This window comes from Zootermopsis nevadensis, unplaced genomic scaffold, assembly GCF_977971745.1.
Source record: "Zootermopsis nevadensis isolate Lab colony 2312 unplaced genomic scaffold, Znev_1.0 Znev_ptg000012l, whole genome shotgun sequence".
Taxonomy (NCBI): Eukaryota; Metazoa; Arthropoda; class Insecta; order Blattodea; family Termopsidae; genus Zootermopsis; species Zootermopsis nevadensis.
The window spans coordinates 12279278-12293376 of record NW_028259144.1 but is presented as its reverse complement, the minus strand read 5'-3'; the positions used below and the strand labels follow the sequence as shown (position 1 = coordinate 12293376).

Genomic DNA, 14099 nt, shown 5'->3' with positions numbered 1-14099 from the left:
ACTCAAACTTGACAGCCAATTTAATAGCCTAGGTGTTTACTTTTGTACCTGTTTTTGAGACCATTAAACAAAAGAAACGAGCGAATGCAATTTAAGTTGTGGGTACTCTACCATGGCAACTCGATGAAGCCCTGGACGGTTATTTATAGTCTCCAATCTGGCTTAAAGTGGCATTGACTTTGTGAGCACGCATATCGAACTATCCAAAGAAACATCCTTGAAAGTTCTTCGACTGCCTCTGCACTGCTTCCCGAGATAAGACAAATCCAGAACTTGGGAGTCGTTTCGCTTTAAGTGTCTTAGGCGGACCGACTGGAATCGATGATTATCTAGTGTAAGTGAAGAGACAGATATCGAAGTTTTTAGCATAAAACGAGTTGATCGTACGGCACGGAAGGTGAGCTCAGTTACCGACTGTGACGAACAAAGCGGTAGCTGTGGCGTAGCAAGAATAAACACAAATTTAGTCAAGGAAGTTATTAATTTAAAATAGTAAAAGTAAGAAACCCACATTTCCTCTTAAAGATCCCTCAGTTTAATCGCCAATATAATTACAACGTGCACTCTCCATAGTTTTAATCGAAGTACGTCTTAAACGTTGTCTTATTTCTTTATTGATTAAATTTATTTTGTCGAAACTCACTGTTCGGGGAACAGCATAATTTCAAAGGGTCTTAAATTTTTATTTTAGACTGATAAAGGAATACAGTGTAGCCAGTGATCTATGTAAAAACGTGTATCAACCTGTTAATTTTTGAAAGACAATTATTAATATAAGATAACGTCATGTCTTCTCCAGATAATGTTTATATACATAAAAACATATATACACAGATACAAATTGCAGAATGCCAATTTTATGTGTGGTAGCGTACTGGAGTCATGCGCATTTGGCCACAAGATTAAATCCCAGGGAAGTTATTTTTATATTGCACAAAATATTAGAGTACCAGATTTGCATTTTTTAAAGTCAGTTACTCTGTATCATTGTGTGGCCCTATTGTGAGTAGCGCTAATGTCGATTCAACCTCACGAATTTTTTCGTCCATGTTGGAATCAACGCTGTAGGAAATTAAAGAGGACGATTTTAGAGTAGAACTCAATGGCTGAACTTTCACACAAAATGTTATACAACTCCGACCAGCGGTCATCGAGTTGAGATATGCTGATATACAGACACAGTAGGGGCTCTATTGGCGTTCTTTTCGTGGTACAAGGAACGCATAATAATGTCACAGAAACGAATCAGCAACATTATCCACGGAACTTCAGTCTTCCCAGGATGACCAAATATTGTTAAATTTCGCGGGGTCAGCCCTGACTGGGTCGTAAGGTTCGTTCAGTTGAGGCACCAGGGTGGCAGAGTATTTGCTGAGCAACTCTGTGAGCTTCTGTACCACATTGGGGTGTTGGGCGGACAGATCGTTCACCTCGCATGGGTCGACGCTCAGATCGAACAAACAGGGGCCCTTCTCCGGGTTGCAGGGGGTACTGCTAACGGGGCTAGAGCAAGTCACTGTGGCCTGGCTCCTGAGCCGAAGGATGTCGGCTGCAGAAGCGCGGAGCTTCACTGTTGCAAGCGCCAACCCGGCGTCACTCTGCAGCACCTCCTCAGGGTTGTAGGGAGGATCGGTCGTGCCGAGAACGATGTCTCCAGAGTAGCCGTCCAGCCCAGCCCTGTAACCTGAATGGTTAAATATACATAAATCTATACATCCACATTAAAACACATCGACCGTGCTTTTTATTGTGGTGTTTGTCTTGCCAAGAAATTTCCGGTTTACTACTGAGAGGTCCTATCTTGTGTTAAATGAATCCAGACTTCATCATCACAACTTGTTTTTCTTTGTGAATGACTTTAATATTATACACCTTTCCACGCCTTTGTTCGAAGTGGTCTCAATTCTTTCTCAACGTTTTTACGTTACCCGCTCATGAAGGAAATAAAAGAAAGCCATGTCTCACAGTGTAACAAGAAGCCATCTCTGATAACTGCCGTCAAGAAATACATGCACTGTGAATTTCAATATGTGTGGACACTGGACAGAGCAGGTTAGCTCAAACAGCGGTTCATCTGAAGTTCGTAGCTGGAATATTTATTGAAGTACCTGTTATGTTGACAGCGATTTCCAATGTCCCTTGCAAACAAATTCGGAGACAGTAACGTAAAGCGTGCAATGATCGCTTCCTTCCCAATCTTTATTAATATCGGAAGTAATCAACGTCTTCATCCTCATGCTATGAATACATTTTACATTTGATACTTTTAAGTGGCAAACGAAGAAAATGACTGTCTTTTAGGATGTTGTGTCGCTTAGTCCGCCGTGAGAACCTGAAGTCCCGCCTACATGCGAAGAATTAAAAGAAACTTGTTAGTCATCTGCTGGACAGTACCTGTGACGTATTTCCAGTGGCCGATCCTGAGGCCACTGACGTTGTGACGCTCGTCAAGTACGAGAAGCACTTCTTCGCGGCGAGAGGGCGTGTCGTCCACCAGTGCACTCCACTGGTCCACCCCGTCCAGCTGTGCCGATTGCAAGTCATCCAGGTTGCCACCTGCCGCCGTGTACAGAGTTGGTAGCCAGTCGGTTACATGCATTAACTGCGACGACACCCGCGACGTGTTCTTCAGCATTGCACCCCACAGTACTCCCACTCCGCGTACTCCTCCCTCCCACTGGGTCACTTTCACCTTTTACACGTAAAATAGAAGAATTTCGAAAAGTGACCTTTGTATTATGGCCGTGTTAGTGGCAAATTACGATACATCGTGTTCAGATGTCTCACTATAAAGCTTGAATACAGATAGAGGGTCAAGTTTGTATCTTTGTAAACGTTTTTTGTTATCGTAATCAAAACCAATTAGGTGATTACAGGGATAAAACATGCAGATCGATAAATAAGCACAAAATCTTTTCTTTGAGTACATGTACAATATATGTAACGAAAACATTCAAAAACTTTATTAAAGGCGCTGTGAGATACCAATTTTCCTTTTTAGTAACTATGATAAAGAATTTATAATATAATTACCGAAGTCTGATAAAATGTCTGTAAAAGAACTAATTCCTTACACCTACATAAGAGATGCCGTTGTAAAAACACGCTTCTTAGGAGAATTTTTTTTTCCGATTGGTGACATTTCATGTGACATCACTAGGTTTCGGTTAAGATTAGAGAATTTAAACTCCGTTGACATGTTACTCGATATTTGCAATCGATTTAGAGTTTGTTATTTCATGTAAGGAAGCCACTGTTTCCCGTTCTGGGGTTCCGGATGTGCAAGATACAGGTTCGCGTTATGAGGAGCTACGCGCACATACAGCAGCAGTCCCTGGACTTATTTCGAATGAATTTGAAGAATCTGATAAAAACTGTGCGGAGAAACTCAATTGTTCACTCACTCACCATTAAATAAATTCTCCACTTTACCACTAGATTGCAAATCGAGATCTTGCTTCGTAAATTTTTATACTACTTAACTTACGCCACGTAGTGGGTAGTTGGAGCCCCAGTTACGCCAGACCCCGACATTCAGGGTTGGCGCTCCGTTGTCACTCAGGAATACGATGATGGTGTTCTGTAGAATGCCACGGCTCTTCAGTGCAGCGACTACCTTCCCCACAGACTCGTCCAGCTTGGACATCATAGCTGCAGACACAATAGTATTCTGTTGAAAAATGGTAACTCGTAATTTAGAATGTTAGATCAGAACACGATTTCAAAAACTTATCTCAACAAAGAGGTCTTTCTTCCCCAATAAAATATTACCGGAGACCTGCACTGAAGAAAGCAGGAATAAAGAAACATAACGGGGCGGTTGTCATATTCTTCTATATTCTTCTATAATGCTATCTTTCACCTTGGGCATTTTAGGGAACATTTTTCAAGAAGGTGGACTGAGAGAAGGTTCAAAACCTTCGGAACCTTGTCTCAGACCTTACTCCACTTCCAGTTAGCTAGTGTAGTCCATAGTAATGGCATGTCTGATGAAAACCATGGAAATACTACAACAGAAAGAAAGAAAGAAAGGACAAAATGGACAGGGATAAAAACAGACAAGAAGACTGAAAAGAATAATAAAATGATAAAGGAGAGAAAGGTTAGAAGCATGAGAGGTTTAGAGGAAAAGATAATTAAGAATACAAGAAGGAAAGAAACAGAGAAAAATGACAGTTGTCTGTATGTCCAAAATAAACCCTTTTGTGCCACATCCTGCTACTTTTCAACCGTGATTCTGACTTGTTCAGAGTAACAATTTACTATACACAAACTGCTTATTTATTGTCAATTTTAAAGAGTACTGATCGCAATTGCTTCTTTACTTTACAGTCAGACAGCAAGCTTTGAAGGTTTAAGAAATAATTAGTAAATTGAATATAAAGCAGAACGTTAGTTCTTTTTTGGATGTACAGATGGCTATAGTAGTGTAACCGTCCAGACATTAGAGTCCTATGGAGTAACGCTGGAAGGGCGAGCTGGCTGGAATTCCTTAAAACAAAATATCGTTTGTATTAAGTGTGAGAGTAGGCGGGGGGGGGGGGGGGGGACTCATGTGGTCTCTTGTGGGAGTGAGCCAGCAGCGGCAGTCGTGGAGAGTATCTTGACAGAAGAGGGTTAAAACTTTTGTAAGCTTGTGTTTCAAAGAAATTATATAATAAAGGTACAATTAGATTCACAGTCAATTACTATCTCATCAATACACATTCGATCCCCGTTAACGACCCTGAGTGACCGAGCTAGCTGGAGCAAGAACCGAAGAAGGTGGACGGTTATAGTAGACAATGTGCGTGTGTGTACACAACACACGATTTCCTCATCGTTCATTTTCTTATCACCGCTCGAAACATATTCGAACGGAACGATTTTGAGGTCGTGCAGAATGGCACAACCTCCATACCAAATGTCATCCATTCAGTGGTTCTTAAGTTGAATCGACTAGACGGACAGACACGACCAGCATATAATGAATTCTTGCTATGCACTACGTGCAAAAGACGCATAATAAACGCGTGTGCACAGTATTTCTACGGGATAAACTTTGGATGTCTTTTTTTTATGAACACAAGATTAAAGCATTCGTGTAATTGAACTTCCAACAAAAGGACATTTTATGGTTGGCGTGTTATTTTGAGACATCTAAATTTCAAGCAATTCAAGCGAACAAGGCTACGATTATGAAGATTTCTGTCTTCTGGGTTGTTGCGCCATGTAGTATGGTGGATGTTTACCGTTTACAGTTTCATCGCCCTGCTGACGGAGGCAGTATGACCTCCGAAACGTTGGTAAACATCGACCAGACTACACAGCGCAACAACCCACAAGACAGAAATATTCATACTCACCGCTGTGAAAACCTCAAATCATACAAGGTTACGACTTTTCAGATCGTGCGCCACTATTCTCTCACACCATTTATTTTGTTTCTTGCGGAAATGAGCTGCATTTCACGGAATAATCCAAAGCAGAACTCGAATATTAGCGTCTTAATATCAGAGATTAGCATATAAGAAGAAGCAAGGAAGATTAAGTTAAAGCGTGGGAAGGTAGCGGTCTTCGTCTATTTCAAAGTAACATCCCTAGCTTTACCGAGCAAAGCCAAGAAGTGGTGGATTCATTTCCCCCGTGCCGAGAATCAATCCGGTCTCTTCTGATATAAGTTAGCGTTGGTTCACTGAGGTCGGTACGCGATCTGCAAATGACGAAATATAGTGGCTTGCACTCTCAGTAGGAAACGCACCGAAAAGTGTCTGCAAACTGTACACAACGGAAGACTCATTACATGTCAATGTTGGTCTTCTGGGTTCTAACGCCATCTGGACTTGTAGGTACATTCTAACGTTTCGAAGAAACATACTGATTCCTTTCGAAACGTTGATATCTACCTCTAAGTCCATACAAAGTTAGAACCGAGAAGACCAACATCCACATCTTTACCGCCTTGAGAACCACAATCTTGGTATCTTAGCTGCATTACCGGCAAACGTTTTTCGGTTCGGTTCGATGATGTGTCCGAACTTGTCGACGGCATCTTTCGGTGCTTCCAGTAGCTTCCCGATGTTGCCCGAGTGACAGGCGAGATGTGCCAGGTAGAGGAACAGTGGTGAGGAGAGGTCGTGTGTCTCAATGATGTTCACCGCTTCTTCCGTGAAGACATCCGTCGCATAGCGTCCTGATAGGTCCAGAGCGGGCAGCAGGTTGCGGTGGAAATCCACACCGCTCAGTTGGTCACCTCCCGCCCAGTCCTGCAATCACCATGGAAGTACTTTCGCCTTACCAGTGAAACGTTTTAATGATGTTATATGAAAGTTATTTCCACGTACCCTCAATGCCTTGGTATTTTCTCAGGGTGGTTGTCGAATAAAAGTTAGAATTCGAATATTAGCTATATATTTTTTGATATTTTGGTCTTCAGGTCAAAAGAGAAAAAGCGAAAGGTAACGTTGTATTGACTGACCCACTGATTAACTAACAGAACTCATAGTGTAGAGTGTTCTTATTAAGTAGTATGTAGTTTACAACTACCGAACAATTATTCACCGTTTGCAGATCAGGAAATTATATCACTATCCTGCCATTTTACTATATTATGATCACCTTGAATCTAATTTTAGTCAAGTATTCGTATACTTACAATATCAGACTGCGTAATGTTAATGCCTTGTGCCGGAAATGGTTTTACCATTTTGACTGGAATCTACAAGAAACGAAAATATTTCGAAATTAACATCAGATTATCGCTGAGATCACTCAGTATGCCCTTCCAGTTATATTTATATTTTCCCACCTATAAAGACCTGTAATAAACATTTGTCTACTTACCAAGTCTTGGTATACGTGGTCGTAATAGTTCACAAGTCCGTTCCAGTACCCCAGATGGGAGTCAAAGCCACGATAGGTAGGCGTGAACTCTTTCTTGTAGAAGCCGAGATGCCACTTGCCGACAATTCGGGTCGTATAGCCCAAGTCTTTGAGATACTGTGGTAACAGTTTGCCTGGTGGTAGGGCCCGCGGTTCACATCCCGCTATTGGAATACCTTGCATTCCTTTAAAAGTTTAGAGAAATACACTATGAACAAAACAATTCTCATTCTGTAATTCGAATATTTGAGGGGCCGCAGGAGAAATGGCGAAAATGAAAGACCTGAATTCATTACATTTTATCAGAGAGTTGTAAACGATTCTTTCATTTCTGTTGTCAGAAAACATTTTTGGTTACGAGGAGGCCTGTGTTTTGAGAATGTAAAACTCAAATTGTTCACTACAAAAGTGATCAGTGTTTCATAATGAAAAATCTCGTTCGTATCATTTAAATAATCGAGATAATGGTTGCATCCCTGTCAAATAAACACCAACATACTGATAAATATATGTTTTTATATTAGAAAGCTTTGTTAAAATCCGTCGTAATCTTTATCCAACAACTTGGAAATATTTTTACTCACACCCACAATTACATTAATATAAAATGTAGCTTCATAATTCTCATATAACTAGGGATAATTTAATTCAGGGAGTCCACGGGATAGAATTTAAACAGGAAAAGTAATTTCGCAGTTTTGTATGCTTTTATAGATGAATTCTTTATTCTAATACACAAAGCCAGTCGTCGATGTCAGAAAAATTCTTCTATGATGTAGGGTCCAGAAGCAGCTCAACAAGGAACTTATATTTTCCGAAATTACACAACTTTTTTGAAATTTTAATACTATTTTTTGGTGGTTTATTCATTTTAGACGATCCCATTTCACGATAATACGCATTGCGTGGGCGGACGGAAAATCCTCACTCTACCGCGTTTCTTCAGCAAAAGCAGTTTATGCATTTCTCAATCAGCCATTCAGTGCTGTACAAGCTTCCTTGGGCGAGGTATACTGCTGAACAGAGTGCGTGTTTAGTTGAACTATTTCAAATACGAATCTCCCAGAAAATTTCAGAACAAAGTTTCAGGAGAACCAGTTTCAAATAGGCAAGGTATACACTACCTGATCATTAAGTTGAAATCGACATGATCATTGCTGTACAAAACGCTAGATAAACAAACTGTGCTGATGCAGAAGATACGTTGGTGATAGAATTTAAACTTTACGAAAACCATTTCTTAAACGTCTGGCGCGAGCTAGACATTGACTATATTTATGTGGTTAATGTTATGGAATGGTGGTGAACTCTTGTGAAATTGTAATTAACAGCTGGTTTCAATAAAGAGAGCAAGTTTCTTGACCATGTTAAGAATTTATCAGCTTCTCAAGAATATCCCTGATTCATAAATCAGTTTTAGATAATCGCAAGTCCATTTACAATAATTTACATATATATCGGGGGTCACAGTGGGCCGCGTGGTCACTGGGACCGTGGGTTCGAATCCCACTCAAGCCATGGATGTTTGTCCGCGTTTTTCTGTGTTGTCCTGTGTGCAGGTAGAGGCCTTGCGACGGGCCGATCCCTCGTCCAAGGAGTTCTACCAACTGTATGATAGATCAAAGCCAACAAAAGTTGGGACCCGCATTGCTCAGGTACTTGAAGAACGGGTCGTTCCCAGTATCCCCAGTACATATAATCGCACATTATTGCATCACTATGTTCCTAGAGCTTTTATCATGTCAGAAACTTCACTTTAAAATAAATTGAAAATAACTACACTTTGACCATTTCATTGTAAATTAGGTAACATAGGGACTGTAATATTTTGCATTCTTACCCCGCAAGCCTCAGCAGTGTCTGTCAATCTAACCCTGCTTCTACTATTGTTACATAAAGTGATTTAACTGATTGATAAGCCACGTCCTTGGTACATGTATGTACTGAGAAGTCTATAAGTACAGAACTGTAAAGAAACTTTTCTCCTGTTTTTGGATATTATTGCATATTATGCAAGAATCAAAATTTTCAACAGTCTACCATCAAATCTCACAAGTCTTGTAAATAAGAAGGAGCAATTTAAGGTAGCATTAAAAAGATACTTAATTACACACCCCTTTTACTCTGTCAATGAATTTCTTATGTTTACAAATAAGTGATAAATTTTCTTCTGCGTGTAATGGGTAAATCTATTTGAAGCTTATCATTTCTTTAGGTGAACCCTTTGTTATGTATTATGTGAAAATTACATAATAGTATGAATTGTACTTTATAATATGTATTGTATTATTATTATGAGCCGGGATAGCTCAGTCATTATAGTGACTAGCTACGGGCTGAACGACCGGGGTTCGATCCTCGACGGGGGCAGAGGATTTTTCCTCTAGCCTCTGCGTCCAGACCGGCTCTGGGGCCCACCCAGCCTCCTCTACAATGGGTAGCGGGGTCCTTTCCCGGGGGTAAAGCCGGCCGGGGCGTGATGCTGACCACTCAACCCATCTAGTGCCGAGGTCAAGGAAGAGAGGAGCTATACCTCCACTCACCCCAAACGCCTACTTTTTTTATTATTATTATTATTACTTTTTCCACATCCTATTGCCATCTGACTGTCTTATGGATCCATGGAATAATAAATAAATAAATTATTATTATTATTATTATTATTATAATATTGCTATCATTCAGCATCATCGCCATAAAAATCTGTCACGTTCCCTGTTCTGATTTAGTTACATTCAGTTTGAATTTGTAGTTTTTTTCATAATATTTTCGTGCTCACTTAGGGGCCCCACACATTTTTGCACAATTAGTAGTTTTATAAACTTACTTCTACAGAGCAGCAAAATAATTATTGAAACTTACTTTTCGTATCATAGAAGCCACAGCTTTTCGATGCTTACCTATGTTTGACGGGTACCTGCTGGTGAGGAGGGCGGCCCTCGTGGGAGTGCAGATGGGCTGCACGTAGTGCTGGTTCAGAATAATACCACTATAGGCAAGGGCGTCGATGTTGGGTGTTGGAATCTGGTCGGAGCCATGGAAACCCACGTCGTTCCAACCCTGCAACACGAAATGTTTTGTGGTGGTTCCAGCTGTACTCTAGTCGAAAGTGTGTCTTCCTAATACGTCATTTACTATTTCGCATTGGCCTACGTCACTGACCTGTCCACAGTCACAGTCCAATATACACAACATTAGCATCACTACGACATACAATCATATTAGTGACATGTGACACAACAACGGATGAAGATACAATATGAAGGATGAGAAAATGATAAGAAAAATGAAAACTAAAAATCATTAAAAAATCAGTAAAATTCATTAATTCAGTTAAAAAGTTTATAACATAACACCTGATGATGGCTCTATTGATAGCCGAAACATGTCGTAAATGTTCCACATGTAAATCGAGTACTCGATAAGGAACGAAAAATTATATTTTAATCTTTAATTATCTTATATTGTGATTGACGGCCAATTTTAATATATTTTTAATACTATTTAAATAAATCACAATATGACGCACCTACAATATCTTAGTTTAGTTAATGTACATCTAGAAACAAAGTCATGTGATTTCAAAATACTTAACCACTGGTGAATTACAGTTTTTCGCCGTCAGCTTGGAGGTGAATTTTATCACGAAAAATTTCCTCTTTTTTTTCTGTTGTGTTGCCAAACTTTACTGCAAAACGCCATTCATCACACCATTTACATTTCGCTAGTTCAAGAGGCTGTTATTTAAACATTTACCCAAACCTATCTCTCATACTTATGTAGTTTTCTGAGGCATCAACAAGAATACAAAGACTCTTCCATTTCTCACTGCGACTGACAATGGTGACAAGCCGTCGACACTGTTTATGTCACGCACGATGAATGTAAGGAACGATCCATTTAAAACACAGCACTAGCTGCTGAACATGAGCCTCTCATTCACGAAACCAACTGCAATATTGAATTTTTGCAGTCTTATGCCGTTGTTGCAGCTGACGCAATGTTTCACATAGGCGCGGTCTTAATTTAAGCTGTGTTGTTGTTAGTCAGCACTTGGCACAGGCAAACACTTGATGTGTTCCGAAATGTTATTACCGGTCGGTGCGTTGTTGTCGTATTCGGTGTTTCCTTGTTAGGAAATGCTTCACGAACAGCGGAAAAAGATTTCGACTTGAAGTAACGCTCGAGAAGGAAAGCGCTTTCTGTTTGTTGATGTGCCATGTCTGAACCTGCACAGATGTTGTTCAACTGACTTGAGGAGCGGCCTACCAACAAAGGTGACCTTGAATCGAGTTTAACGGGGCACTACGCGAGTGTTGAGTTGCGTTGTATGTTACAAGCAAAGGGTAACGTTTCGAGTTGTGTACTCGTAGAATGGCAAGGTGTTATATAGAATGCCTCAGAACACAAAGGAAAGTACGGAAGGTTTATTATTTGATTCAATTATTTGATTTCCCAGGCAGTGCAAACCTGTCAAATATCGTGTATAATTCCGGAAAAGTATTAAAGCAATTTTTTTTTTTAAAAATTAAGCGAAATCATATGCCTTTTTTGATAATTACTTATCTCTTGTAAGTCACTGACCATTGTGTTAATAACGAAAATATACATTTAATAAAAGTATATTTGTGTTTCATTTGCGTTTCTTGCATTTATTATCCACGATATAAACTATAATTTATTTTACTAGAAATGAAATGCTTTAATAAAGTTACAACGTTGTACTGCACTTCAGTATAAAATAAATTATATTTGATAAATGAAGATAACACATTTCATACAATGCTTATTAATTTTATGAATGCCTAGACAAAATATATAGTAAACTACACAAAAACTATATATAGCTATTCTTTAAGGTTTTGAGATCATACGAGCCTTGCTTCTATGGAGAATTTTAGCCTTTTATACACACTTAAATGTTTCCTGGTATTCCTTGAATAGGGGGTTATCGTGTTGCAAGACACAGGCCAGTAAAACGCAGAAATATGTCTATACTGATCCATGCTTCGAGACGGATTAGAACTCACGCGGACATTGAATTCTTACACATTTTCCCTAAAATAAACATAAATTGTACAGAGATCTTAATTTTCGTACTTTATTGGTGGTACACGCATAGAAGGAGTGAGTGGTGTTAGGCTTTTCGTGTTGTTTACAACTTACCACGTCATCAGCCAGAATGAACACGATGTGTGGTCTCTCTGATGCTGAATTAGTGTTGGGAGTAAGTAACAGCAGGCCCACAACAAACCAAAACATGTCCTCAGCAACAAACAAATCCTCTCATTAGTCTGAAAACAAAGACATAAAAATGTAGTTGAATATTTTGCGTTGGATAATTACTGCCTTGACGCGCTAGGCGAAACGAACCTAAGAAAGTCGATGGTTTATTGTTTGAGTGGAAGAGTGTTTGATGTTCTCCATATCAGCTATACTAATTAGAAGTTAAATGGAACCGGAATAGCTCTGTTGGTATAAAGACTACACTACGTCGCGCTCTGTGCTTGTCAGTTGTTAGTTCTGCACTGCTTTCTTGATCCTATAGTAAGGAATGGCCACCTTCGGAATTATATATAACAAATATGACTCCTACATTAATTTTGTTAATTTCCTGTTGAAACGGCCCGTTCTCTAGCCTTTCATAGACGGCTTTTTGTTCCATGGACGGATTTTGATGGAATGAAACTGATAAATTTTTGAAGAATAAATTCGGTACAAATGATACATACAGTTAAAAACATTTGTTAAAATAACAATAGGATACTGTCATTGAAAGAAATAGATGACGCTCATGTCAGGCAAACGAAGAGTATTCTATCACGAAACAGCTAAAAATATACGATGTTCAGAACCAGAGTCGATATATAGCCGTGTGTAAAGGATATAAGGGTTTTCAATTTATCTTAAGACAGATGATCATTCTGTATACTCATAAATTATCGCTTGTATTTGTTTGTTTAAGTTAAAATGCGTATTTTATTAATGAAAATTCGATTAAATAATACACATAAAGGAAATTAATTCAATAATGAATTTAATAAAGGAAGTGAATTTCTCTTCACATAATAAAAAAATCGTTTATCCTAGTAGTGGCAATATAAAAAGTGTTTACGTCCAAGTTAAAAAGTTACGGGAAATGTTTTAGTGTTTTTTTTATCTTTCCGTTTAACTTCACAGTGTTTGATAATCTTACATGAGCTCGGAAGTTATTTGGATTCGATTCTAGGCCGAATTATTTTTTAAATTTATCATCTCATAGGTGTATATGATGTTCCCAGAGTAGTCGATAGTCAAATTCTCTCTTATGAAACCGAAAGTTTCATCAAAATTATCACAGAATCCTATTTTGAGGCAAACAGCTACATGTAGTTCACACTTTTGCAACAGATTCCCTCAGTCATCCGAAACGACGTTAACTACCTACAAGACTATAAGATGTCACAGCCCTGAAGGCCAAAATTGACATATTTATTGAAGACACGAGACTTCCAACAAAAGATCTGCATGCCTTTATTCTTTCATTAATTGTATTATCATCTTACATATTTCATGGAGTGGCGAAGGCCTGGTCACTCGTCGCCACAGGAATAATTAAATTGCACGATTTTCAAATAATGTGGTTAGTGTGTTACGGTTACAGTGGCCTCACGTTCTGTTACGTTTCGACCAATCGTGAGTTCGAATTCCGCGCAAGATATGGATGTTTGTCCTCCCCTTTCTGAGTTGTGCTGTCCTGAAAAGGAAGGGGGCTTGTGACGAACTTAACACTCGTGAAGAAAGTCCTGTTAAGTGTCTAAATATCTCAAGAAACCTTCCACATGTGAGGCAGCCAAGGTCCTTCAAGGACTGTAGAGCTATGGAGTACGTTAGTAAGTCTTAGTGTGAATAAAATAAGGATGAACTGGGTTGGAACTCTAGCAACGGGAACCAAGAACCGCGTAAAGAGTTTTGGTTGAAAACTAAAGATTTGGTTTCTGGTAACCAAGTTAAAAGGACTTTAATTCAGCAGCTAACTAGAACACAACCCTACTGCAAGTATCACTTTTTAGTTCTACTTACCAGATGCAGCACAATTCCGTACGTATACACCGATGGGGCAATGTATCCACTTATATAGTGTGTAGATACGAAGCTGTTTTGAGGCTATCACCATCTGTTGGAAACAAACACTTTTATCGGTAACGCGCGTGCAGCGTGATAAAAGGTATTGTGGAGAATGTGTGAGGAGTATAATT

At 39.2% G+C, this 14099-nt stretch overlaps 2 protein-coding genes across 7 annotated transcripts in view; one reads left to right on the top strand and one right to left on the bottom strand.

The window, feature by feature from the left end:
* Positions 1–14099, top strand: part of Syt4 (Synaptotagmin 4) — a 94318-nt gene that overhangs the window by 27632 nt on the left and 52587 nt on the right. The gene's annotated exons all lie outside the window — the stretch shown is intronic.
* LOC110833850 (arylsulfatase B) lies at positions 513–13953 on the bottom strand. 6 transcript variants are annotated; one of them, XM_022072348.2, is made up of 9 exons: positions 13924–13953; positions 12028–12155; positions 9762–9921; positions 6823–7046; positions 6635–6697; positions 5978–6245; positions 3488–3651; positions 2395–2692; positions 513–1684 (listed from the first exon to the last, which is right to left on the bottom strand). In XM_022072348.2, exons 2-9 carry the CDS (start codon positions 12121–12123, stop codon positions 1269–1271), a joined length of 1689 nt encoding a protein of 562 aa, XP_021928040.1. In that variant the 5' UTR covers positions 12124–12155; positions 13924–13953; the 3' UTR covers positions 513–1268. The 6 variants fall into 6 exon arrangements, with proteins under 6 accessions (XP_021928040.1, XP_021928039.1, XP_021928038.1 ...); XM_022072347.2 differs by lacking the exon at positions 13924–13953 and adding an exon at positions 12235–12387; XM_022072346.2 differs by lacking the exons at positions 12028–12155; positions 13924–13953 and adding an exon at positions 10957–11096.

Excerpts from the sequence above, each read along its gene's own strand:
- LOC110833850 (XM_022072346.2), bottom strand. The coding sequence starts at position 11,082 with ATGGCACATCAACAAACAGAAAGCGCTTTCCTTCTCGAGCGTTACTTC. Across the intron at positions 6,246-6,634 it reads ACATTACGCAGTCTGATATT|GACTGGGCGGGAGGTGACCA; the intron begins GTAAGTATACGA and ends TGGTGATTGCAG. Across the intron at positions 1,685-2,394 it reads CCACTGGAAATACGTCACAG|GTTACAGGGCTGGGCTGGAC; the intron begins GTACTGTCCAGC and ends TTAACCATTCAG.